This window comes from Molothrus aeneus, chromosome 2 (assembly GCF_037042795.1).
Source record: "Molothrus aeneus isolate 106 chromosome 2, BPBGC_Maene_1.0, whole genome shotgun sequence".
NCBI classification, from domain to species: domain Eukaryota; kingdom Metazoa; phylum Chordata; class Aves; order Passeriformes; family Icteridae; genus Molothrus; species Molothrus aeneus.
This window is the reverse complement of record NC_089647.1, coordinates 99,758,772-99,786,648: the sequence shown is the minus strand read 5'-3', so window position 1 is coordinate 99,786,648 and position 27,877 is coordinate 99,758,772. Positions and strand designations below refer to the sequence as shown.

At 41.1% G+C, this 27,877-nt stretch overlaps 1 protein-coding gene across 1 annotated transcript in view; it reads left to right on the top strand.

The window, feature by feature from the left end:
• The first annotated feature begins 5,099 nt into the window (after positions 1 to 5,099).
• The window catches only part of VEGFD (vascular endothelial growth factor D), a 30,393-nt gene continuing 7,615 nt past the window's right edge, over positions 5,100 to 27,877 (top strand). The window contains exons 1-3 of the mRNA XM_066571636.1: positions 5,100 to 5,485; positions 22,474 to 22,684; positions 26,647 to 26,837. Of these exons, the coding sequence (XP_066427733.1) occupies positions 5,396 to 5,485; positions 22,474 to 22,684; positions 26,647 to 26,837 (492 nt within the window). The 5' untranslated portion in view covers positions 5,100 to 5,395. The remainder of the gene's footprint in view (positions 5,486 to 22,473; positions 22,685 to 26,646; positions 26,838 to 27,877) is intronic.

Below are 27,877 nucleotides of genomic sequence, written 5' to 3'. Positions count from 1 at the left end.
AGGAATCCAGAGAGAGCTCTTGCTCTCTGGATCAGGTATCTCTGTGTAGGTTATACTTAGAAGTTGGAGTTACCCAAACAGACACAAAGGAAGCACTGAAACAAAAGAAGCACAAGTTTCTTCATACTTGATATAAAGATGTTGCTCAGTACATCAGCCATCCCCAGAGAGTTTTTCTGTCTTTCCATGCATTAGACATCACAAATGTGAACTACTGAAGGGTAACAAGGCAGCTGTGCTCTTCATGAGGTTGAGGCAGAGCCTTTTCAAAAACAGAGCAGCTACACAGTGTTTACATCTCTCAGAAGCTCAACAAACAAAGTGTTTGTTTGTGATTTGTATCTGCCTTTTGCTGACAGCGCTCCTCCATTAACAAGGGCGTCCCTCCCTGGAGCAGGGGAGGGCTGAGCCAGGGGATGCTGTGGGGAGCAGGGAGTATGCCTGCCCTTCAGCCAAGGTGTGTTTGTAGCCTGTGTAGACACTCCCTGGTGAACTTTCAGCCAGCTAGATGAAGGTGTGGATAGCAGTTTAGCCACCGCAGCCCGGAGCGGAGCGCAGCAGAGGCTCCCACTGGGATTTCCCCTCTTTCCCGGCCAGTTTTGCATCCTGCTGGGAGCTCCAGTTTGCTGCAGCAAGCAGACAATTAAATGATCTAATTAACTAAAGAAGAAGCTGAGGAGATGAAGCAGTGTTGGGGCTGGTGAGAGGGATGGCTCTGTGTCTGGCTCTGTGGTGCTGTCCCCATCACCCCGCTAGCCCAGCTTTGGCAGAGTCTCCTCGTCCTCTGAATCTGAGATTCTGTGCATGGGCCTTTCTTTTCTTTTTTTTCCATAAGTTCTATCAATCCAGCTTAGCATTAGTGTGATGTTTCAAGCATTCTGCTATTTCACAGAAATTTCTGATATCAGTAGCTAATTTAATAAATGACTTTTTATTTCAAAAAATGTTTTTAATTTAATAATTACTTGATAATTAGTTTAATAATGTGCACTAAGTTACTGGATTGCCATATAACTGCTATGTCATGAATGTTTATTAAATCTAAGTTAGGTCCTTGCTTGCAATATTTTATAAACTCTCCCAGTTTTTCTTTTTCTATGTAGTTTTCAAGAAAACAAGTTCATCTGTGTATGTATTAGTTAGAGGGAATGAACAGATCTACTTATAGAATCATCTTGAAAATACTTAATGACCTTCATTGGGAATTATATTATTCTGAACATTGTGCCATACTGGAACTTCTAATGGTGTGGAGTTTTCAAGTGTGAAGTAGCTGGTGAAACAATACTTTGTTTGAAGTAAAGACTATGAACTTCCTTTATAAATCTCCAATTTCAACTTTGCAAACTGATCAATTTAATTGGCGTTTATTTAGGGCATATCCTCACAAACCTTCCCTGATCTAAGCAGCCCTATTGATTTGTGGCTTACTCTTGTGTTAAAAGCCTGAAATATCTTCCTTTGGTGTTTTGTTACATTTTTCCAAATGAAGATTTTTTTTTGTTTGTTTGAGGTGTTCCCTTTTAATTTTTTTCTGGCTAATAATGACACTAGTATGGGCCTTTCTGCAGGTCTAAGTTAATTTCAGATTGCTGAAGGAATTTACTGTCTCACCTGAAAAGATTTCAGCTTGAAGAACGTGAGTTGTTCAGCACTTTCAGGAAATTCTTCTGTTCCTTGGATGTGCATGCAAGAAATGCATGAGTTAAATATGGTGCTGGTTTTTTAGTTTTAGTCATCTGTACTGGCCTTGTTTCTCTTTATGTGCAGCAAAGTCCAAATGTAGAAACCCCAATGCATCATGGTGAGGAATTCTAGTAAATATACTGCACTTAGTCTGCCTATCCTATCATAAAAGTACCAAGAAATGATTAATCCATTCATTTACCAAGTTCTGGGTCATTTATATCTTGTCTTCCATCACAAAAACAGACAATAGGAACCAGTAGTTCCAGGTTTCTGTGCAATGTGAGACAACTACTTTGGAAGAGAGACTCATACTTCAAATGTTATTGAAAAAATCATATATAATACCTGTAGATAAATAGTTTTAAAGTTTTAATCTGTATTGTTCATCCATTTCAGATATCAGTGTTGATCAACACTAGAAACAGATTTAACTAAACAAAATTTAAGCTCTTTTTGCAAAGAGCTGACTCATTGCCACAATATTAATGTGTTAGCTGCCTACCCAAAGGTAGCATAAATGTTTGAAATTTCAGTTCATTTTGCAGTATTTAGTATTGCTGATGTCTGTGGAGCTGATTTTTCAGTTGCAAAAGTAATTTAAATAGTCATATAAATTTTATTTAAGCCTCTTTTTAGAGAGTGCTAGATTTCAAAAGAAATACAAACCCCAAGTTCTGCACAGAACTGAGCAGGTGGTTCCACAAGTTCAATACACACACTCTAGTTTCTTCTTTTATCAGTTAAAGATAAAAGAAGAAACTAGAGTGTGTGTATTGTTAACTTATGTTCATAAATTAAATGAAAACAGAGGTGTCTGGCCAGACAGCAAGTCTGTTCACTGCTGTTGCAGGCAGTCTGCAATATAATCTCACCCATACTTCTGAGATTCGAGCTCCAACACAAAAGTATTTAAATTGTTCTCAAACACTAGGCAGGAAAAATCATAAGAAAGCTGTGTAAGGAACAGAGCTGAGGTGGTGCTGAAGGGAGAACTGATTCTTATCTGGAATTGAGGAGAGAGACAAGAACCTTAGGGAATGGGATGAGCACAGTGATACAGACGGTGAAAAAAGTTTCCCAGAAATTCATTATCTGAGTTGCTCTCCTGTCCTACCAGCTGGTTTCTCTTGCTTTGCCTTTGCTTTCACTAGCAGCTTCGAGCCAGCTTTAAATTCTCTGCAGCTAAAAAGAGGGTTTTTCCCTTTATTTGCCAGTCTTTGTGTCTGAGTCCTTAGGGAGAGACTTGGTACTTTTTGTGTTCTGCCTGCAGCATCTAACTTGCTCTGGTATAAACGAGTTTGATTCAGTGCCTGAGGGTCACTTCAGTCTTCCTGCCAAAAAGCTTCCTGAGGCCAGAGGTGGGTGACCTTTTCTGATTAATGGTTTGCTTTGAGAAAGACACAGGCCTGGTTTTTCCAAACATTGTAATTTGTAATTCAGAGCTGAATTTGGTAAGTAACAGCGATGAGCTACAACATACAGAAAATACTACAGAGGTGTTTCCCTCCAACATTTCCAAACCAAACAGGCTTAATTTTCTGATGCTAGATTGCTTAGAGTCCCTTAAGGGCAGTTTGTGGGCATTTGGCACCAGGCCTACCAGGGAACAGAGCAGCTCATCCCTGAACTGTGCTGGAGACAGGCTCTGTAAGGATCCCACTCACCTCCTGTGGAGGCACATATTGCTTCTTGACTCTCCTGTGGTTCCAGGTCTGTGCTCCATATGATCCCATAAATGAGCGGTGAGTATGGCCAGACACTCCCTCCAGTTAACTGCAGGATGATATAAAGTTATTTTCATGTAGTCCTGAGCCCACAGAGGTTATTTTTGGTTTGATCTCTTACTCGGAAGCTGTGCATCCAAGGCTGAGGCATATCCATTCCTGTTAGCAGGCTTTCAGCTCCTGCAAGGGGATGGATATTAGTATCAAAAGCAAGCCAGAGACATTAAATGAGGTCAAGGTGACCTTTCATAAACATTAGATAACACAATAATTTAAAATGATGAATGAAATAGTTGAAAGAATGTTAATTATAACCTACAGTGCAGACACAGGATGGCCCCCGTAGCGTGGGCTGTGCAAAACTGTGAATATCTCTGGCAGCTGGGGACAGGGGAGGTATGGGGGGGAGCAGCAGGTACACTGACAAAGCAGCTTTTTTGCTCTCATTTCAAAGAGGTGAAATTCCTGCTGTCCTTGGACTAACCAGTGTGGCATGGGTGGGGGAGGAAGAAAAAAAAAGAAAAATAGATTGCTTTCACAAATCAAGTGGGAAAAGACAAAGCTAAAAAATAATAGAGTTACATATGTTTTTTTAAAACCTAATGACAATTAACAGACAACACTGGAAAGACTGGATTAAAATAATTTTCTTGCTAAGGTCCATTTGTGGTCAATACTGAAGAAGAAATTATTCAACCTAATGGTAAGTAGAGAACTGTAACTTGTACTTAAGACAGCACTTGTCTGGACATCAGAGGTAGGAAACCAGGACTCTGAAGAATTATGTACTTGACTGTTTTATGTTAACAACTGTGGTGTCTGATTCTGCAAACACTAAAACCTGTGAGAGTGGAACTATTCTCCTGAACACATTATATATGAGTACAGCAATATAGATTTAACATATATAATTATTGGAGTCTTTGTCCCCACTATAATTTGAAATGATTGATCTCTATTTTTAATTTTTTGTTTTAAACTGCAGGAATATACAGAGAAAATACATACTTATCTTGGAGCAGAAATGCTGGTTGTGTTTTGTTGCAATAAAAAGAGATTTTGTCCTTTTATACTGCAGCTTCATGAGCTTTCTTTTAAAAAATCAAAATCTTGTTTGTTGTCAGAGATAGTTCTTAACTTTGCTTTGTAAAATTTTATTCAGAAACCCCTTTGACACATAAGATAGAACACATGAAAGAAAGCCTTTCTCTTTTCTTTTCCCGCCCTCTTTTTTTTTTTTTTTTGTCTTTCAGAGAAGTAACATAAAATATGTGTGTGGTGTAAGAACGTGTGCTAAAGTTTCATGTTTCAGGTAATCTCCTTTAAAATAATGGCAGTCTAGATTGCATCAGTTAGTTTAAAAACTGCTGTGCTATTGGTAGGAAGAAAATGGGATTTGAGCCAAAATTTGCCTGCGTTACTGCCAAAGTCTGTATCAGATTTAAGACACATGCTTCTGCAAGCTTCCATGAAGGTTGTGAAAAAAGTTTTCATACAGAGTTGGATTACAGCTCTCGGCTCCAAACACTGGCCATTACACTACCATCTGAACAGCCTGCTGTAACACCGAGCACAGAATCGAGCAGATTTCTTACACTTTCTGGACCACAGATGGATTTTGAATGTCTCCTTGTGTCCTGATGGAAGATATATTAACTTCATTAACTGGAATCCATACCTGATCGCTTGTGAGTGCGTATGTGTACACATACAGATACATATCTATTTAAAATCTTATCATGATTTTATTTCAAGTGTATCTAAGATCTGCTCTAAGAAATTACATTCTCTAGAGGAACTTACAATTGTTTTGAGCAGCAAAGAGACAGATTTTTACTCTCAGATGTTGGAATCCTTTGTGAGTTTATGAGAGAAATTCTGGAAGCTTTTCTGTGTTGGTGGTAGAGAAATGCCTTTTGAAAGAGACACTTCCAGCTGCACAACAACGACTGCGCAGTAACCTGTGGATTTTAAACATCAGAATGTACAAACCGTGGGCAACTGTGAATATTTTCATAATTTCTTTTCTACATCTGCTGCAAGGATCTGACTATGAGAATGGTTCTGTGAAGGTAAGTGAACTTTATTTACTGTGATTCTTAATAATACAAATTTCCAGAATTAGCTGCATTTCATGTGCAAGGTAGTGGGTTTCTTGCTGTTTTGGTAATGGATTGTTGGTTTTTTGTTTGGTGATGGTTTAGTTGTAGAGATGTTTGGCAGCCATAGAGGAAAATGAATCTATAAGGAACTTAAATCCATATTCTCTATTTAATTTTTTTTTTTTTACTAGCTATTAAGTACTTGTTGTGTACTTTGTTCTTGAGTTAAAATTTTAGTTTCAGTCATGGAAAATCAAAGAAAATTCTGAAAAAAAAGCATGACTCAGAGTATTTAGAATATTTGGTAAATACACTTTTTTATTTCAGGTATTTATAACTGCAGGAATTAGTATGCTGGCATAGAAATTTTCCCTGTAAGAACATCTGTTTATCAGTTGTTCACTTTTTTGGCAGATATCAGAGAAACATTTTTCTTTTCCTTCATTAGAAAAAGTTATATAGGACTTTAAAATAAATAGCAACTAGTAATAATAGAGCACATTGCCTGGAAATTAACTTTTCTTCTGAATATAGTACATGAAACCAAATTTAAGCTGAACCCTCACCATGAGAGTAGGATTTTTCAGGTCTGACTTTGAGACAATGTGAGAACATCCAGGACAATCATGTAGAATAATCAGAACAAAAACTGGAACAAGTTTCTACACGTGCAGTCTGTCCAAAAATGATTAATTCAGTGTGTGGTCCAGAATAAATTATTTGTTTTTCACTAGCAGAGCAAAACAAGCTAATTTTTTTTTCCACTTCAGAAAACCTCCTGCTTGCAAGCAATGGCCACACACTATCCTGTGAGCCTGCTGCATGCTGACCTGTGCTTTAGGAAAGAAATGCTAAGTTGTGTGCCTAATTGCAGACTGCTGCTGCCAGCCCAGTAAGTCAGCAGTGGTGAGCAGTGTGTGCCTCAGGATGACTGATGCCTGCTGACTGCTCACAAGCTTTTAATTTACAACCTCAGCAATCAATGCTTTGAAGGCATTAGGACCAGAGTAACAAGCCTTGTTTAATACATTAACTTTGTGCACTGCATGACAAATCACTGGTTTTGTACCTGCAGGAATCACTTCATTTAAAGCAGAACGTGCTTTCTAACACAGAACAGTAACCATTTCATAATTGGCAGGGGTGATAATTCTAGCCACATGTGGGATGCAAGTTTATTCGGCCCATTAGTAAAACCACTAGAAAGCCCTTTCATTGTAAACTTTGAATCCATATCCACTTTGCCTAGAGTAAATGCAAGAGCTCTTCTTGCTAGCTTATACTAGCTTACAGTTCATTCACTGTGACAGGATTGTCCATCCAACATAGGTGCAATTGTGATTATTTTCACTGAAATTTGGTTACCACTGTCAAGGAGCCAGCTTAGCCATAGGCTACTGTTCTTGAAGCAACTCACAGAGAGTTTCCAAGGCTATCTTAAAGAAATCTTACAGGTCACACTCAAAAAGGTATCACACCCAAATGCTGTATTTCACTTGCATTGGCTGCTGATTGCCAAAAAGAAAAGACTGCTTTGGTATAGACAGAGGCTTTTGGCTAAACCATTTGTTATTCCACATAGAGTGTTAGCTTTCTGTCTGGGTTGTTTTCTCCTGTATGACCTGTGGGCATCTGTGTGTACACATGTGGAAATACACCACAAAACGTGCTTCATTTTACAGTGTTGGATGGCACACAGGGTTATGATTATTTTTACCATTTACACCTCAAATTGAATTTGCAGTACACAGAAATGATGTATTGCATTCACTCACCCTACATCATTTTTTTAAAGTTCTTTAAGATCAACAGCAACATTGCCTGGATAAAACCCACAAGGTCAGGATGCAGCTTGTACACAACTGATGAGACCTAGGAAGGGTTAAGAACCAGCAACCTGCTCTGCCCCCTGTTATATGAATCCAAGTTAGGTGAGCTCTGCCCAGGACACCTGACATTTTAAAGCTCTTTGTGTTTTAAACCATCAGGTGGCATCAGTGTGGAATCATGCAAGAGTTTTGGGGGGCTAAGGGTTTAAATACTTTCTTTTCCCCTTCAAATATCCTGATTAAAGGTATGAATGTTAAAAGCTTATGTACAAGGTGCTGTGATCCAGCATCTCCATGGTAGTTGGCTTTTCCTAACCCTTCAGAAACTCCATCCTCTTCTGAGCACACAAATCCATTTTCCCCACCATGTACATGTATTCCTCGCCTGCCAGACCTCTTCATTCCTCTCTCCATTCCCAACCTGTTCTGCTCCCAGTATTTGGCCTGTGTTCCCTCACCTCCAAGACTCAGGGACTCAGTTTTTCAATTGGTCTCTTTTTTGTGCTATCCAAGTGTCATCCTCCTTCCCACTTGCTTCCTCCTGGATGGGGACATCCTTCTTCTGCCAGAGACCCTCAGTTCCTCAGAGACAGCCCTAATGGACACTTTTGTTTTCCAGTCATATCGGACCATGGTTCCCCCTTCCCTTCTCCATCCACAGCTCCCTTCTTTGTCCCTGTGCTTTTAACTGCCCCAACTTTCCTTTTCCTGACCCATTTTTGTTTTTTTCTCCAATGATGATCTCAGCCTCCTTGGCCAGGCCTTGCCCTCCTCCATGGGTATTCATTTCCTTCCCTCCCACAGGCAAATCCAGCAGCTTCCTGTCCCTGGATGCCAGATCCCTGTGACCTGGGGGGGAAGAAGGGCAGGTCCTGCTCTCAGCCCCATAGGCTGGACCTGCACCCATGGGTGGCCTGCACCCAAGTCCCACTCTGCTCCTGAATGGAACCAGCACAGGACCTGACTGCTGCAAAGCCCTGGGAGGGCTAAGTGGACTTTTTCCAAAGATAGCAGTGTACATATCTGAGGCAAAAAAGAAGGCTCCTCAGGTATCAAAAATTTACATCTGTGATTCACAGTAGGGAAACAGAAAAATTTTTTGCACAGATAAAGGAGGAGCTTCATCCTCCACTGCGGTCAAACCCTTTTGACAGAGAAAGCAAAAACAATATTAAAATAATTTTGAGGCAGACATCTGGTATGGAAAGTTTCAGCCTGAACATCAAATGTGTGCCAGTCAGAAGCACAACTGGAGCACAGGCTCATGGTGGGAAGCAGTGGGCAGCCTCAGACAGGGGCAGCACAGCCACACAAGTGTCCAACAGGACTTGGCCCCAGAGCTGAACTGATGTCAAGGGTGGTCCTTGCCTTCCAGTGGCTTGGTTCAGGATGCCAACCTAATATATAAAGTCCTCATGGAAGAATTACATTTCCACGTGTATTTTCTGAAGACTGAGAATTATTTTTATAAGGTTTTTTTTTTTTTTCATCAGGAAATGCTTTAAAAATTCCTTATTGAACTTCTTGTCCCAACAGTCTCTTATGTTTTGGAACCTCTCAGCTAGAGAACCGCAAATTTCACTGTCTCTCTTTCTGTCTCTCCCCCTCAAATTTTTCCTCTCCTAGAGCAGAAACAGACATAAACTACTTTTTCCAGAATTTTAAAATTAGATGTGAAGAGCTATGTCCTATATTCATCAGAGCTGAGGCAAATTTTTTGCCAAGAAAAGCCAAGGATCCATTGGAGCTGCTTCTGCCTTCCAACACTAAAACTACCTCTCTAATGAAGCAGCAAGTTTTGATCTCAGAGAACTAAAATCTCATTGCTTTCCTCCTCAATTCTGCTGCTTCACATTATTAATAAAGTGTTGGGGGACAGGCAAGAGAAAGGAACAACTGGTCACTTCCAAGTTAAACAGACTCAGAGCCTTTTCCTTTTTGCAGAGGTGTTCTCCCCATGTTGAACCCTCCTTTGGTTTTGTTAGAGAGAAACCCAGAGGGGATAGGCCTGAGGACTGTCCCTGAGCTACAAAGCTGCTTTCTGATCAAAAGACCAAGGGGTCAGGTGGGCTTAGCTGGGAGGTAAACATGGCTGCTCTCTGTTACATGCACTCCTTTTCCACAGCTAAAACTTTTCTACTTCTGCGCTAAACATTGTTCAAGCCTCCCGCGGTTGCTCTTGCTCAAACAGATCTTCTTCATCTCCTACTGTCCCTGTGAACTGCACTCTCCAAACACAGCTGGTACATAGTCCTTGTCCACTGGGGAGAGGGAAGCAGCACTTCCCCACCCTCCTGAGGCCCTGGACCACCTAGGTGGAGAATGCCTTGCCCTTGGGAAGCCATGGAACTACTGGAGAGCCATCACACCATGGGCGGAAGAGATCAGGAAGCTCTTTACATCTTCCCTAGAGCCAGCTGCACTCTGTCTGTCTGCACAACTGAAACAGAGCTCTGTGAGGAAACCTGAGCAGCAGAGCTGGCTGTAAGCTTTTGTCTCTGTAATTATAACTGACGCTGGTTTTCAGACAGATCTTCACAGCTTTCTACAATCTGCTTGCAAATGTTGCTCGGTTTCTAGAACAGTTAGATTCTAAAAATCTTCTGTGCAATGGGATCTCTTCCTCAAAGGCAACTGCTGAAATTCCAGCAAAGTGCTCAACCGCTAGAAAACGGAACTTGAAATGTCATTGGGAACAATTCCTCTGTTTAAAATGGGAAGCTGGGTTTGAGGATGAAAATCTTTTCATCCTCAAATCCAGCTTCCTTTCAAAGTTAGGAAACACGTCTAAACAAATATTATGAGATTGTGGTTTTCAGAAGTATTTCATTCTCCCAGTTTTGTCTGCTGCTTTTTATTCTCTATGATTATCATCTCTGATAGGCACAATGAGCCAAAAATGTGTGAAAATACACTTACAGCATTCCTTCAGAAATGATTGTTTTTGTGTTTTTCCTTCAGAAGGGAGAAGCTATCAGGGAAGTTTTGAGGAAAGCCAATTTGTTCTGCCTTATCTGCTACTATCTTGACAAGGTGCACTGAAGGCAAACAGAACAATCCTGTATTGTTTTCATGCCACAGAGCATCCGTCCTTGGCTCTTATCAATTTGGAAAGGCAACTATTAACACACTGCTACTTTATCAAGAACAGCTCTTGCTCATGAGAAAGAGCAAAAAAATTCCACCCAGCTGCTGATTCAATCCAGTCCATCTCAGCTGGGATTTTAATGTCTGAGGACAGAGCAGAGCTTGGAAAAGTACACCAGGCTGTGTAGATAATTCAGATGCAGCATTTGAGAAACCAAATTATCAGATGTTTGAAATTAAGCACTAATTAAACTTTGCCATTGTAGCTCACACCTGAAAGTCTGAAACCAAGGGGAGGCAAGAAGGCAGGTTCAGAGGGCAGTGGGCCATAATTTTGGTAATTGGTAGTCTGAAAGCAACCAAAAGAAGCCATCAGCTCAGGCTCATCAAGTGTTGCTTGTTTCTGTTTCAGCAGTCTACTGGTGCTTTCTCCCCACAGGCATTTGTGTTGTTTATAACCAATGGTGTGGTGGTATCAATGTAGGCTCCCACAGGGGGCAAGCAGAGAAAAGATCTGCCTGAAAACAGGAAAGAAAAACTGGTGCAAACTCTGGCTGGTGAGACCTCTGCCATGGTGTCTGCAGTTTTCATTCTGATCAACACTGCTGCTATTCCAGACAAGGTTTACTTGGGTCTTATCTCCTGGGGACACCATACTGGCATTTGGGAAAAATAAATGTTTACAGTTGTTGTAGGTGATAACTCATTTATTTTAATTCCCACTAAAAAAAACCAAAACTTGTATGATACATTTTATAGTTTTCACACAGTGGGATCTGTGATTTTTTAGGCCTTTCTCTCAGGGCAAGTAAGTCCAGTTACAAAACTGGCTTTTGCCCTTTCTTGGACTTGGCTTTGAGACCATCCTGCTGAGGGGGGAAAATGACCTGAGCTATTCTGCTGCAGGGAAGTAAATCTGATATGGTAACTTTCCTACAGAAAAACTTATTCCTGAGAAATTTCTTATTCCTCTCACTATGTGCCAGTCCCTTATCTACTTCTCCACCTGCTTCCTACCTCCCCAGCATGCTTTACAAATCATCATACATCTTGCTGGGATTTGAGGAATGCAAACAAAATGCTGAGTGGCCCCACTACAGCTGCACAGACCCCCTTTGCCTGTGGGAAGACCAAACAGAATTTTTTTTAACATCCTGGAGAGAGAGAGTAATACATGGGCTTCTGTACCAATGAACAGCAGAACAACTGCACAGGCTATTTTAGCTTTCTCGCATTAAGAAAAATTCAGTTTCCTTCCTTTGTGAAGGACAGCTGAGTATTGTATTTTTTGCCCAAATGTGAGTTCAGGTGTGCGAGCCCTCAGCTGGTGGTAGGACGCCATCTAGGGTCCTTGTGCTTCCACAGAGTCGTACTGAGCACAAACACCGTGGAGCTGGACTCCTGGGATTTGGCAATCCGGTGTGGGCACCACGTGAATGGGCTTGGAAAGGGGTGACCACCCTGCTCACCGTCAGGATGGGTTTTCCTGAGCCATGCTTTCATGGGAATCAGGCTGTGCTGGGTCTGACAGCTCACGGTCACCGGCTGCACTGTGGTCACTGTGCGAGTGTAGCTGGGGAGGGAATTCTATTTGAGTCACCATGAATTGCAAAAAAGTTGCATCATGTTACTATATCATATGTCACTTTGCACACAGAGAATGTGCCACAAAGACAGGCAAAACTTTTCACTTTAATTAGCAGCATGACTCAGAAACCATGTTAGGATGCTTTTCTGAATTGCTAGGGAAATATTACTCAAGAAAAACTACAATTCCAGGAAAATGTGTGCGTGTGATTGGGGTAACATAAGTTCATCCAGTGTTGGCAATGGCTTTGCTTTGTGAGTGACATTTTGAAACCCAGCTGTCCAATTGGCTAGTCATACCACCAAAACATTTATTAAAGTGTCTTGGGGAAAACCCAAAAACCAATGAAAGCACTAACTGAAAGACCCTTCATCACATTAAATAATATTTTCAAATATTAAAAGAACACATAGTCATCTGATTTCATGCAGGTCTCTGTTACTGAGCCATTCCAAACTCACTCTCCAAACCCCAGTGACTTCCAAAGAATGGACAAATATCAAGAGACAGTGACTACAGCCTGGATATGCTCTTTGTAAACACATTTAATATGCTATTTTTGATGTGTGCACCCTGTCATAGAGTTGGGCCAGCACCTAACCTGGTGAACAGTGAAGTGATAATGTTCTAGCTGAGCTCTGTCTTGAGCAGAAATCTGCCTCAACACATTGCAGCAATGCATGACCATCTGAGCAAGCTTTTAAGCAGAAACTCAGAAAATGTACTGTAAGGCTCCCAAAGCTGTCAGCAGAATTTAGGATATATCAGTGAGTTGCCACACTGGACATTTATGACAAATCATCTGTGTTGTTTCACTTACCAAATGAATGTACTTTGCATGACCACTGTAGGAGGGGCCTAAAGGTAAACTCTCAATGTAGTTGACTAGGCTTGAACAGGAAGAAAATCCATAACTTAGCAGACCAAATCTTTTCTTTCATGTACTATCGGAAACAAGGTGACCCCGTGGCAGGGAGAAATGATGCATCTGACTGCATTGATATCAGAAGGCTAATTAATTACTTTATTATACGATATTATTCTATACTATATTACACTACATCTAAACTGAATCTGCATAAGCACCCAGCTCAACTCCACTGCACAGAATCTCGTGACTGCCAGCCGACAGTCCTGACACACACACCTGGATTCAATTGGTCAGTGAATCACAGCACTCACACCAGAATCCAATTACCAATTCCCTTCAGGTAAACAATCTTCCACAATGCATTCCACTTGTGAACAACAAGAAGTGCAGCAATTGAGATAAGAATTCTTTTTTCTTTCTCTGTAGTTCAGAGAATGTGAATCCCAGAAATATCCTTGGGAAGTTGTGTCTTGCTTGTCTCTGTGAAGAGAAATGTGGCCACAATATACCACTCCAGCTTTTCCATTACTGCCAGCAAACTGATGCACAGTGGATGCTGTTACCTTCAAAATCACAACTGGAGGATGTTTCCTATGAGAGCCAAAAGACCTGGCTGTGGGAACAAGCATCTGTTTAATGAGAGTGACAAAGCTGATACTCAAAATGTTTACTGGCTGAAAAAAGTGCCTCATTTTGGTGTAAAGACCTAACTGGCTAAAAGTATATAGTTCTGAGAGGTATTTTGATAAAATATTATCAGACTCTGCTTTGAACATAAAAAATTATATGAAATTATATGAGATTCATGCTTCCACAAAAACATGTTCTGTTCTGATGTTTTGAGTTATTTGCTTTCAATATTTTGGTTTATTCAAGAGAGAATACAGCAACCAAATATCTCATCTCCAAGGATTTTTATAATGTAAGCATGCTACTAAAGTGCAAGAAGTCTGATTTGTTTGCTGTAACACCACAAAAGATCTATTCTAGTTAAAAGGCCATTCAAAATATAAAACAGCTGTTCTCTTGAAGCCCCAGAGAAGTTAATATGATTTGCTTGTGAAAACATTTGATCTTCAGCTAAAGTAGAAGCTGTTTTATCATCACCTTGACCACCAAGTTTAGAAAATGGGTAATTAGGTCTGTTCTTCAGTGGAAGTTAAACTGGAGACCAAGAAGGAAGACTCTCAAGAAGGAGTGTCTGGATGAAGCTTTTTACCACACTGAACATGAGGTGGAGCAGTCTAGAGCTTTCTCCTCCTCTGGTTTGTGTCTCAGTCAGACGATGTGCTGGCAGGATTTTAGCAGAAGAGGCCCTCAAACATCTCAAATGGATCAGTGAGAAATGGGACAGTCTCAGGTGGATGTCCTCCTGTCAGCCCTCTGCCACCTCATACAACACCTGGCCGCACTATAAATTGGACCATTTCTTTTCCTCCTAAACCTACAAGTGACATATCTGTCAGACCTTCTTCGTGTGCTCTGGCACAGTGTAGAACTCTACACTGCTCCTCTTACAGGCCATGCAGCTTCTCTTCCAGCAGCCATGGCACACAGGACTTCAGGATGGAGTGCTGTGGTCACAGTCACCCTTTCCTGAGAGGATGCACAGCCAAGGCCAACACTCTCTAATTCTCAAGGCAGACTGCAGAGAGGTTTTGCACAGATTCTGGATGAGGGAAGCAAAATTTTCCTGTGCCTGTTCTTCAGTCCTTGATCTTTTTCAGGAAAGAATTTCCATCCCTTTGTGTATTTTTTCGCTATATACTTGGACAATACAGCTGCATGCTTTCAATATAGATCTCACTGGAGAAAAAACCCTTTTTAAAAAATGACAGCTGGAAATTTGTCTCACAGGGCCCAAACTTGTCCCCACTATAAACAGAATGCCCCTTCAGGTTATTAATGTTGTAACAGTGATGATCAAATGAATGTTCAGTCTGGGCAAGGCAGTGCTCGGAGAGAGATGAAACATTTTTAGAAGAGATTTGAGTATTTGTTTACAATATTTTGAAGGTGAAGTACTGCATGCTCCTGAAATTTCATCCATGCTTTTTGAGATAACAAAGACTGTAATAGCCACTTAAAAATCCCATGACAAGCCCATCATGTTTCAGAGAATAATTTTAGTAGGAAGTCAAAATATCTAATTGTTTTGTCTCTCTATGGTCATGTTCACTATAATTAAAAATAGCTTATTTGTGCACTAATAATGATGCTTCCAGAGGGAATATAGCCAGGGATGCAGCTTCATATATCAGAAGTTCATAGCTGACAGAGAATCAAAAGTATGATTTTACTGGAGCTGTTGAAAAGTAAATGCTCTTTCTCTCCTTGGATATGAAATACAAAGTGATGATAAAATTACTGCATGCTAATATGGGTCAGACATGTGACAAAGTTAGATGCCTCATGATAGATATTTATGGGGTGCTGCAGTTGCTTGTTGATAGGGCAGTAAGTCACTCCTCCAAGCCTCATATTTGCAAACTGCAGAAGATTCTCTCACTATTTTATTACCTGTTATGCAACACCCCAAGGATACAAGATGCTGTATTATAGACAATATTTGTTATGATAAAATTTGGCAATGGTTGAGCTCCTGCTACCTAAAAGTCATGGTGATATCACCCTGAGTGATACCTTCTGTGTTTCCTTGGTACTCCCTTTGGATGAATGCCTTCCTCTCTTTTCTCAGATATTTTGCTTTGGCCACAGACACCAGCTTAGGTATCATCTCTTCATTTCACATTTTTACCTGACTCCAAACTGATAGGAGACACAATAATGTTAAAATACTACTAGTAATGATGAAAACCCTCAAAAGAGTTCTTCTTACTGCAAAAACTCCACACAAGCTTGTCATTCTTACCAGGAAAATGTCGTTCTTCGTGTTGGTGTCATAGTGGCAGGAGCTGCTTGGCATTTTCCTGCCAACAGAGAACCAAACTTTTCCATGGGAGCTCCCTTGCAGTTCCTTGGCCACATCAGCTCACAGTCTGTGTGCTGGGAGCCACAGCATGGCTGGGCAGCTGCACCATGGCTTTGAGGCAGGGAATGGAGTGCTTTTTTCTGCCAGTCCCAGGTCCTTCTGACCCTGGTGCAGTTGCACTTCCTGGATGGTTATATCTGTGTACCTCATAAATTCCTTGTGCTTTAGATGAGGAGAGGTTATTTAATCTTATTTGACTACTCTCAGCTGAGTCGGATTCAGGTCTCCTCACTACAGCTAAGCTGGTGATCTGCCAGTTCATCCTTCAGCATCAGTGGAGAGGCAGAGGCATTTTGGAGGCACAGCTATATCAACAGGCTTTAGAATGGGATGAAAGTTCACCCAGTGGCCCTATTTTTCTCCAATATCTATGAGAGGAGTCTCAGATAAATAGTTCATATTCATTCAGGTGAATAGAATCATAGAATCAGATTATTTTTTATTTTTGATAATTGTGGGATTGGCAGGGAGCTGTAGGCACTCTATCTCCACAAGATGAGCCTGCAACTATAATCAGTTTATACACTGTGGTAAAATCACCTTGGGGAATGCATCGTGGAAGAGAAAAGGAGCTTGTTTTCAGGTATAGCATACACAGAAGCAAAATTCCTTGGTATTTTCTTGTGGTGATGAATCATCTACCTAGTATTTCAACTGGTTTCAATCTAGTTCTGAGATTAGCCTTCAGGCAGCACTGGAACAGGGAGAATTCACCTTCTGATCGCATCAAGTCTTTGTCTTCTACATAACTTCTCTTGAACTGAATGCAGTTGCTACAGCTGCATAAAGCACACAATGCTGGCATAAGGGTTCAAAATGCCCTCACATGCTGCCAGTACACTTTGTGTTCAGGTGCCCTCATTTTGAGACAAAACTTCCACCCCCCAGATTGGTTAATTTTGAAAGCTTTAGTCAGACCTTATGTAAAGCCTGTTTGGCCAAGTTTTGATACAATGGCATTAAGAGAATCATCACTGTGCTATGCAGCTACACTCTGCTTTTACTGGCAAGATAAATCTGTTACCTTCTTTCTATGGCTTAGCTGCTGAGAGAATGGATCATAAAACAATTCAAGGTTATCGAGAGATTCCTTTATCATTTGTCCTGGCCCCAGACACAGTGGTAATGCTGAAAATTTCCATTGGTATTTATGCAGCACTTGCCATGACAGTGTCTGTGACCCTAACTCAGAAAAACATTCCTTATCAGAAGAATTCTTACACGTGTTTAGCTTTAAGCAGAGGTTTATGTCCTACTGTACAGAAAGATTGTGTGGCTGGGGCTTAAGGAAAGTAATCATGTGTAAAGCTTTCAGGATATATTTCCTGGGTCTGTGAGCATGCTTGATTACAGAGTGAAATGCAGGCAGATTGAGCAAAATATAAATTTCTATCAATTTTTATTTTTGCCTTCCCATGCACACAAAGTATTATTCATCTCCATCAACGCAGATCATTCATGCATCCATTTTCTTAAATACAACCTCATTTGTTTTTATGCTATAGGTCCTCAAATAAATTTAGGACCTTAGCAGGCCTTTTTTTTACTGTTGTACTCCACATCTTTCCTCTGTTGTTCAAAATACCTCCAGGAGCTCTTGAAACACATCATTAATGCTGCTGAAAAGAGCAGCACATGTCAAGGAAAAAACAAAAGAAGTTCTTCAAAGGTGGGTTCTGCTGTCTTTCTTAGACATAATTTTGATTTATTTTTCCTAAGCAGGAAATTAGGAGCTTGTCAAGGGTGGAGAAGAGATGCAAACTGCAGAGCTGCAGCCCCCGATAGGGTATGGCCAATATTAGTACTCAAGAAAGGGCCCAGTTTGAACAGGGCAGGCTGTCTGTGGGATTGTGCATTTGTATGACATGATGCATAAGCCAAACATTGGACTAGCATAAATCAGTGGGGAAATGAACTCAGTGGCTGGTTTTAGTCAGTGTCCAAGGTGGGAAAAGCCACTGAATGTATCACTGCATTTTCTCTTGTTCCTTCCCAGTGCTGACTACTTTTAGGGTTTTTCTGGCATCTGAGATAACTGGGAAGAAGATAGATAGCCCATTATGGTTTCTTTTGGAAGGACAAGAGTTGTAATTATCCAAAAATCACAATGGTAACTTGGGTTATCATTTCCTGATGATTGTTCATTGCCAAAATAGAGGAAAACAGATATTCCTCCTTGAACTGAAGAATAATTTTGGAATATATGAGAGGTCAGTGTTTTGAAAAACATGTGACTTCAGTAAATTAGGAATCTGGTTTTTATTTCTGGGTATGGGATCTGTTTTTTGATAAGGTACTTAGAAAAATTACACTAATAGCTGCAGAAAGCTGAGGAGATAAGAATGAACTACTTAAACCTGCTACTTTGATATTTGTTATTGATAAATTCTGCTCAACCATTTCTCACAGGAAATAGCATGTCTCTGGTGGACTATGGGCTGTACATTGATGGGTACTGAAAGTTTAGGACATCTGGAGCTTTCCAGTAATATGGCTCCACAGGTAATTTTTTCATTTGGGAGCATGGAAATGACATTGCCATGGTCCTTTCCCAAAGACCCCTTGTCTAATTTGTTTTTCTCCCAACTCTTAATGTATATTTTAAGGTTTCTGAGGCCGGAATTCATGATTTTGCTCTGTATGTGTACCATGCCAAGTGCAGTGAAGTTCTGCTCCACATCTTGGTTGCAACCATTACAACCAACAACTTCCACAATGGTGACAGCTCACCTCAGCTGACCACTAAAATCTATGTCAATGTGAAGGAAAGTTGTATGGGGGCATAGAAGGGAAAAAAAATGATGTTCCTCTAGACTAGGAGGCTGAGCAGCTCAGCCTGAGATAGGTTTCACTAGACTCCCACCTAGCAGAATATGGGGAAAGCAGAGAAAATAAACAATGTAAAAGCACAGTGGGATCCAAGCAGTTCAAGATGTTGAGAGCAGACTGGAGAATGGGAAGGGAACCTTGAAGGAAGGAATGTAGTCATCAGGGAAGGACTGAAAAAGGGAGGTAGGGATATCTGCAAAGAGGGAAAGAGCATGTGCAGATGGCTACAGTCAGGGGAAGCAGTCAGTGGTTCTGTTCCTCTTTTGCTTTTTGTGAGGAGCTGGATCTCCCAGAAATGTCGGTGAAATGTCAGTCTGACACCTATGTATCTTTGCTCTGCTCTGTGGCTGAGTGAAGAGCTCCCCTCCTGTTCAAATGTTAGTTTTAGCTGCTTTCCACTCGCTATCAAAGTGAGAGGGCATAAAATCCTAAATCAAATGACAGGAAAGTTTGGGACTCTGTTGAATCTAATACCCTCCTCCAGTTTCATATTTTGAAAGATTTATTCACATTTCTGCCCAAAGCTGCACTCTTCGAAGTAGGTCTTTTCAGTCAGCCAGAGTATGTCTGTATCTAAACAGAGCTTGAATTCAAACAGTAAATGAAAGACGTCTCCAGACCTGCGTGGTGCCCTATGGTACTTCATCCTTGGTATTATCTGAGACTGTAAGAGGTTCTGTGTTTTTATTTGGTGTTGTCCTTTTCAAAATAGTATGGCCAGAATTGAATACTTTGGAAAGATTTCATGACAAGTTCAGGCTGTAGGGCTTTGTCCTGCTGATAGAGGTGATGGACCTTCTATGCTTTTCATTTTTTAAGCTTTTATTTTTGAATGCTTTTAGGTTGTGGGCAGCCACCTCTGTGGTCAAAGTGTATTACAATGAGGATGTCTTTCTGGTGGCTTCACTGTTTGCTGTTTGCTCTAGCAAGCATTTAGAACAAGGTTTTAGATAAGAGCATTGTAGTAATCTCAAACAAATCAAAAGAAACACATAAGGGGCTTTTCACTGTTCCTGTTTTGACACTTAGCAAGATTGGAACAAAATTTGGTGCTTCTCTTCAGATGTTTTATACCCCAGATAGCTGAGTTGAGATATGTTTGACCAAATGTCTACCACAGTAACACCTCTTGTGATCTGGTGAGCCTGGCCTTGCTGGTCATCCAGAAAAAAGACTTTCAGTCTGATTTCAAATGAATCAAGTTCTATAAGTGTCTATATTTCTCTGTCTTTGCTACGGAAGGAGCTCAGGGCAACCAGGTCATTAACAAAATAGATGTCCCTGCTGTAAAATCCTATAACTACTTGAGAATCAGACCTCCCTTAGACACCAGCAGTGCCTTCAGCTCACCATGTCGCCTTGTGTCAGCAATGCCCAGAGACAAAGACCATCCTTTATCTCTGTAGTGCTGTTGTTATGGGAAAGGGTGCCAGGAAATTCTGTACTGGACAGGGAATCCTGTGAAGTTAAAAAGTCAGCTGTGAAATGTGTTCCCTCTGGGAAGAAGTCAAATATAAGAAGCAGGAATACAATTATTCTTATGTTATCATGGTAGGCAACAGGCAATACCATCAAGCTGCAGAGCTTGGATAGGTGTTAGGAAACAAGGTGAGAGAAGGGGCAACAGATTGACTTCAGGGCTGAATAGCTTAGGCAAGCTCATATTTTGCTGATCTAATAATCAGGGCTTGGTTTAGTGGTGAACACAGTGGTGGTGTTGGGTTGATGGTTGGACTTGATGATCTTAGAGGTCTTTTCCAACCTTAACAATTCTGTGATTAATAAAACCTCTTGATATAGGAGTAAGAGAAATTGAGAAGCTAGTCATCCCAAACTGCTGACTTTTACAAGAAGTGCAGGGATATATCTTCCAAGTTCCAGAATGCTATCATCTCATTTTACAGGTTCTCTGTAAATTAAGACTAGTTTAGAAGTGTTGGATGCTGATTCAGCTAGAGCATTCTTTTGTACCGCAAAGAGAGAGGAAAAAAGTTAATGTTTAATAGAGTTCAGTTTTGATGTCTTTGGTCCCATTACCATGCCAGTTCTGATCCTACACTTACATGTTTTGCAAGACCAAGGAGACAGTTTGTGAATGGGAGTGAATGGGAACATAAGCTGTGGTTCTTAGAACAAATAAGTCTTGACGCATTAACCTCAAGCTGAATTTCAGCTTTCCTGGATCAGCAAAATTCTGGGTATCTTGTTTGTAAAACTGTCTAGAAATTCAGTTACTGGTGCTAAGTATTCACATTCCTTCTGAGCTATTTGTTCATAAGTATTGAGATGGGGTTTCTAGTTTTTACCACGTATGAAATGCATGAGAAATCATTCACCTATGAAGCAGCCATCTCTATTATGAAATATGTCAACTTGCTAAAGCACAATATAATGTTCTGTATGGGCATAAAAGGAGAGCAAACAACTTTTTCTGAGTTAACCACTTAAGGAATTTTAGGTCAGTGAAAGGTAATTACCCAAAATTAACTTGGCCCATGTGTACAGGCTAACATCTGTACTGTTGCGAACTAAATGCCACAGATGTCTTTATAACAAGTAACAGATGCACTCAGTGCTTGGATTTCAGATCTCATCTAAAATCTTCCTGTTATAGGTGGCCCTTTCCCTCACTCCTTCCCCAGCCCTACACAGAGCTACTGGCTCAGACTGCTGTCTGCTGCACACCTCATGGACAGCCTCTTGTACTACAGCTTTGCTTTAAAGAGATGGAATTTTATTTACAACAGCTGGCACTGCAGCCCTTTGTTTGCAAGTCAAAAAATACAGTTCACTGTATGACCAGAGAGTACAGCTGAGAGAGCACCAGCCCAGTGCAACACAGACATTTACAAAGATAACCTCTTACTTGTGTTGGAGACTGTTTTCAGCAGATCTGGTGAGTCAGTGGAAATAAATTCTCGGAGCCTTGATAAAGGCACAAACACAGATGTCAGAAAGCAGCAGCCAAAGAAAGCACTATTGTTACAGGATGCTGGGCAATATGAAGTATTAAACAGCTATTTTTAAAGTGAATATTAACTTCAAACTGATGGTACAGGTCTTTGTAGGGAGCTTTCTCCAATGGAAGCAGAAAGGTCATGAGCATCAGACAGGTGGAAAATGCAATGACTTTGCTAATGCTGCTGCACAGCCACAGCTCTGAGGCTGGACATGGGCAGGACCCAAGTGTAGTCACAATGGGAGATGGCAGATGCATCCTGCACTTTGCAGCGTGTTGGATGATGTGCTTGCCTGCCATTTGGATGGGCCCTTGTACTTAGTGCAGCTTCCAGCTGTCTCACCTGACCCTGCAGTGGTGTCTCTTGGCTGGAAGCAGAGTTTTGGTACCCAAGGCAGCTTGTTGCAGAGGCACATGGGCTGGGCTCACCAGCTGAACTGATCCAGGTTACCTGTAGGGTGACCTGGGATTCCCTCTGGCATAACTGGGCAGCTCAGGCACTGCAGTGATGTGACCAGTGTCTACCAGGGACACAGTAAAATCTGCATTTGTCAAATAGTTTTGAGGGCTGTGATGAAGAGGGTGAAGAAGTGGGCATCTCCCCTTCCCAATCTATGTGGGCACAAATCCTGCAGATAAGTCTGGTGCTGGGCACCCTCAAGGCCTGGGACAGCTCTGTGTGCTGCTGTTTTCCCAGGCAGATGTCCTCAGTAATGTGCTGCCCTTTGGTGCAAGAGCTCCACGTGCTGCACTGGGGACAGGCTGTAAAGTGCTGCCTTTCTGACCTCCCCCTTTCCTTCCAGAGGACATCTTTGTCAGCACTGGAGCGCTCAGAACAGCAGATCAGGAGAGCATCCAGCCTGGAAGAGCTGCTTCACATCACTCACTCTGAGGACTGGAAGCTGTGGAAATGCAGGCTAAAGCTGAAGAGCCTGGCCAACCTGGACTCCCGCTCTGCTTCACATCGCTCCACCAGATTTGCTGCTGCTTTCTATGATATTGACACACTGAAAGGTAGGTGCAGGTTTGTGGCCAAGTCTGATCTCAAAGCCCCTCACTGATTCTTGTGCAGTAAACTGTGAAGGAGGTAAGGGATTTCCTAGAATATACCCATACTAGAAACAACAGGGCATTTCTGGACAATTACTTTGTAGGAAAAAGTGTCAGACAACAGCCTGAGTACACCTCCCTGTTCTGTGGCCAAATCAGGCTTATTTTCTCTGCATACTCTCCAAAGGGAAGATGTACTCTTCAGGGATTTGTCAAGTGCACAAGAGAAAGAGAAGTCAATGTACAAAAAGCAGGTCAGAATGACTGGATGAGGGGCTGGAGAGCAGCACTGTGCTGCATCTCAGAACTTGCTTGCAGGCAGAAATGAATAAACTTTACTGCAGGCATAGAAATCCCTTTTTTATTAGGTGTGCTCTGATACAAGGCAGTGCACCAGCAGCAGTGTCTGTGTGGGAACTGAGAGAAAGAAGGGGTTGCCCTAACCTTGATCTGTTTGAGGAAGTTTCTCCAGAGAAAAGAAGACCTTGAGGCAACCAACCAGAAACGAAAAGTGGAGAATCACAACCTACTCCTTCCATCTGGAGCAAGTATGAATATTATTCTTTGTAGGTGTGATGCTCAAGAGGCATTACATATTCATGGATGAAAAAACAAAGGATCAGTTACCATATTTTGGTCCAGCAAATGGACATCCTACAGCAAAGCTAAACTGCAGCCTAATGAAGGACAGGCTGAGATAATCTTTGTTGTCTTTATCCTGCTGTGATATTATCAGATCACTTTCCTTTTGGGAAATCAGATATTACTGATCCTGTTCCAATACCACTTTTACAACAACCCCAGCCACATTCACACACCATTACTCAGCTAAATTATGTCTGAACAAAGGCCTTAAATTGCTTCTCTGAGCCACAACACAGAAATGTGTATACAAGTGCCTGTCTGAAGAGGATTTTCATATCACAGGCATGGTTTTACATTTTTCACAGAAATTTTGTACAGAAAAAAAGTTAAAACAAATACACACATGAAGAACAATTAAGACAGCTTTTAATAGTGATAAACATTTTGCTTACATACCCTTGTAATTCTACTTAAAAACATTAAAAATCCATAGTTATTAGGAGTACCCAGAGTCAAGTGGTGTAATCCTCTACTCACTGTTGCTCATTTAGTGAACACCAACATTTCTGCAAAACTAAAACATCCCTTTTGTCAAAACAGCATGACAAAAGGAGATGTTATTAAATGTTACTGAGGCAGGGAACATTGAAATGGGCATTTTTCAATGGCAGACTAGTGTAACTCAATATTTATAATGTAAATAATGTTCAGATAATAAGGTCACTATGACATTTAGTGTGCTGTGAATTATTTGAGATGGTCACAGGGCTGGAGCACCTCTCCTAAGTCAGGCTAAGAGAGTTGGGGCTGTTCAGCCTGGGGGAGAGGGCTCCATGGAGGTCTAATTGCAGCTTTCCAGTACCCAAGAGGGAGCTGCAAGACAGCTGGAGAGAGACTTTTCCCAAGGGCATGTAGTGAACCTAAAAGAGGGTAAGTTTAGATTAGATATTAGGTTGCCCAGAGAAGCTGTGGATGACACATCCCTGGAGGTGTTCAGGGCCTGGCTGGATGGAATACTGAGCATCCTGGTCTAGAGGAAAGTGATCCTGCCCACAGCAGAGGAATTTGATAATCTTTAAGGTCCCTTCCCAACTAAAATGTTCTGTGGTTCTATTTTACTATGGTAATATTGATAAAGTTTTCTTAATAGCTGTTCCAAGTTTTCTGCTTGGAACTGCTATTAAGTTGCTTGCTATTTTCCCTTTCAGACACAGAGATGTCAGCTTTCTCATTAAAAGTCAAGGTGCTGAAATTCAAGTTTAAAAAAGCCCATTGGGGCTGGCCATTCTTCCATTGAAAGTGGAATTATTCCAGGACAGCAAGTACTTTTGTTCTAATGTATTAATATGTTCAAGGTACTAAAGCTCCTTTTAAAGAACCACAAGCCCATAAACATGTATTTCTTTCCCACACCCTTTCCAGTCATTAAGCAGTGACCTTTCTGCCAAGTGCATCTGTTTTGTTTTAATAAAATGTTTTGATGAGAAGGCTAGGTCAAGACTTATCATTGTTTCACTAGAGTATCTTCCGCAGCACTCCAAATTCCATCAGGGAAAATTCAGGACTTTGTTCCTCCTTTCTAAAGCTTTAACAATGAATTCACTGAAAGTTTGTGTCACTTCACCAAACCACAGTCTCCCCTGAGCTGCTCAGTCACTAAGGACTGCAGCACTTTCAAGCTGAGGACTGTATCACAGACAAATTTCTCAGAAGCTGCTCTGTGCTTGGTCTCAGAAATGACCAGGGTGACAAGATGAACAAGATGTGACACTCAGTAGCTTGGCAGCCAGTTCCTGTAGCAGCCCTTCTGCTAAAGAAGTGGTTAATAAAGTGAGGATGTGTGCAGCTGGAAAGGTCATCGCTGCTTATGCTCATTGAAGTGACATCTGAAGTGATTACATGCACATGCATTAATGAGTTTGGCAAACACTTTATTTTTATTTTAATGTTAGGATGAGATTGGTGTTTTGATAGAACTAACATTATTCTAGAAAATTCTATCAATTTTAGTGATTATTCTTCTCTTAATTTATGCCTCTTCTTCACAATTCAGACATCCAACTCTTATTTCTTGTACTCTGCATGACTGAAAAATGGAGCAAATCAACCATGTTGAATTGAATTGAATATTTTCAGGAATAAACAAAAGTATTTAAATATACAAAGTCTGTTGAAGAAAAAGTTAAAAATAACAAAAGGAAAGTCAGGAATGAGAAAAATAGATCTTCACCTGAAGGCGAGGTATAGCTTGTAGGTTAAAAGAATTCCAAGATTTCTTTTTTCTCAGAACTTCCCTGTAAATGTAGGAACTGCTTTTACAATAGTAGGGAGGTGGACTGTGCCGGAAGAGAGAGCATTTTTTTAATAGTTTAAAAGTTGCTTTTCATCTTTCACAAGCCTGATGTAAAGCGTAAAGAAGAAAACAATTTTTCATCATTTTAAGAAGAATCTAAGCATAAGCATTGATGACTCATGAGCAATTCCATAACTTGAATCAAGCAAGCAAAAGGCAAAAAAAGGAGAGCCACCTCTTGAGAAAACTCAAGACTGTATTATGTTTATTAGGTAAATGTCACTTTTTTCTCAGTCTGGCTCAGGCAGCTAATGCATTATTCCTTCTCACAGTCAGAATTTGACAAATCAGTCAAGCCAAGTCAACTAGTCTACCATAATTCAGAACTTGAAAGATGCCATGGTGTTATGAACAGACAACTCACGCTTGAATTCATATTCCTGTTATTCAGCCTGAATCCCCTGGTGGTACTGAGGTGTGAGACTGTTTGTCTTGGATTTCACTGGGCATTTTGGAAACTGTGCTCTCTGGCTGACATCCACCAGGAGTACTCAAACCCTCTGACCAGAATCTGGTAGTCATTAATGTGCTTTTGCACTAAGGCCCAGGCCCTGCTGACTGCGTGGTGGGGTATGCTCAGAGAGAGGATAAAGTGACAATAGGAAAGGCTACTCAGGAGCAAAGGGGAACAGGGTGTGGGACAGCTTGCTCAGATAGACACTGTGGAGCTGGGGACTCTCAGCTAAGGGAAATCAATGCAGCTCTACCTGATCTGCTGGAATTAACGGAGATTTCGCTCATTTGCATTGAAAGCTAAAGGCAGATAAATGCAACAACCTCTCTGCCAGTGCAGCTGGTGTAAGTTACTGGGATAATTTTGCACCCAGAGTCCCTCTGCTCCTTAGATTGATCCAAATAAGTGCAAATTGATCCAAGTAAGTGCAAATGGCCTGCCAGCACTTCATTTTTATTAATATAATGCTTCTGCTTCACTAATCAAGAGGTTTAGATTTGCCATGATTGTTCATAAAAATGCTGTTCTCTCCAGTCATAGATGAAGAATGGCAAAAGACTCAGTGTGTGCCAAGGGAAACCTGTGTAGAAGTTGCCAAAGAACTGGGTACAACAACCAACAAATTTTTCAAGCCTCCCTGTGTGAATGTGTTCAGATGTGGAGGCTGCTGCAACGAGGAGAGTCTCAGCTGCATGAATACAAGTACAACTTACGTGTCAAAAACGGTAAATGAAGCTATTCATCTGTTTTCTTTTTACCCTGGCTCATCAAAAAGGGAGGGGAAGGAGGATGTTTGGTTTCTGAGATCCTGTTATGAAAGATCTGTCTGCACTATCATAACAAACAGAAGAATTAATTCTTTATCCATGTGGAGTGAATGCAGGAGTGTGCAATAGCATTTTACATCCATGTTGCATTATTAAAAATTGTTTATATATGTGTAGAGATGGAAAATCAGGTCCTGAGAAAGTGACTGCAGGCTCATGATAATCAGAAGTTAGATCCTTCTTTAATATATTGTCACTTGGACTGGGGACCCCTTGAGATCATTGTCTCCTGGGAATCCTCTGTATCCAAGGTTTAACCCCAGGAAATTTTGTTCTGTTGGGTCGCTGCATTTCAACATTCTCATCTGTGCCAAGAAGGCTGGCTAATAATTTTGGATGTGCAATTTTGCAAGCCAAAAAAGGAGACATATTCATCAGGAGAGACCAGATGCTATTAATTAGCATGCCTCAGGATCTGAGTTCACACACTTCTTAGGGAAAGAGAGGCACAAACAAGTAGCCAATTACTAAATGGGTGCAACAGGCAATACCCAAGTTTTAATGACCAGTCCCAAAAACTGAGCATAGACAGCTTCTTTCTGTAGACTCCTACTAGAGGCCATGCACAGAGATATCTTGCTCCAGTGGGTGACTGAGCAGAGCTCCAACTTTAGTACTTTCAATCCACTCTGTGGCTGAAGCCATCCATCGCTCATCAGCAATCTGGCCTAGTGGGTGGCACCCCTGCCCTTGGGAGGGGGTAAGGGGTTGGAACTGATCTTTAAGGTCCCTTCCAACCAAGCCTTTCTATGATTCTATGATTCATACCCACAGATGAAGCACATGACACTGGTCCTCTTTGATAAACCTTCATCTTGTGCATTCCTATTTCACTTGGCGTAATAAATGAAATTCTACTTATGATAAAGCCTTTTCTTTAAATCGTAATAAAGATCAAGGGCAATTGTTTCAAAAAGAAAATTGAAGCCCTTATGGGG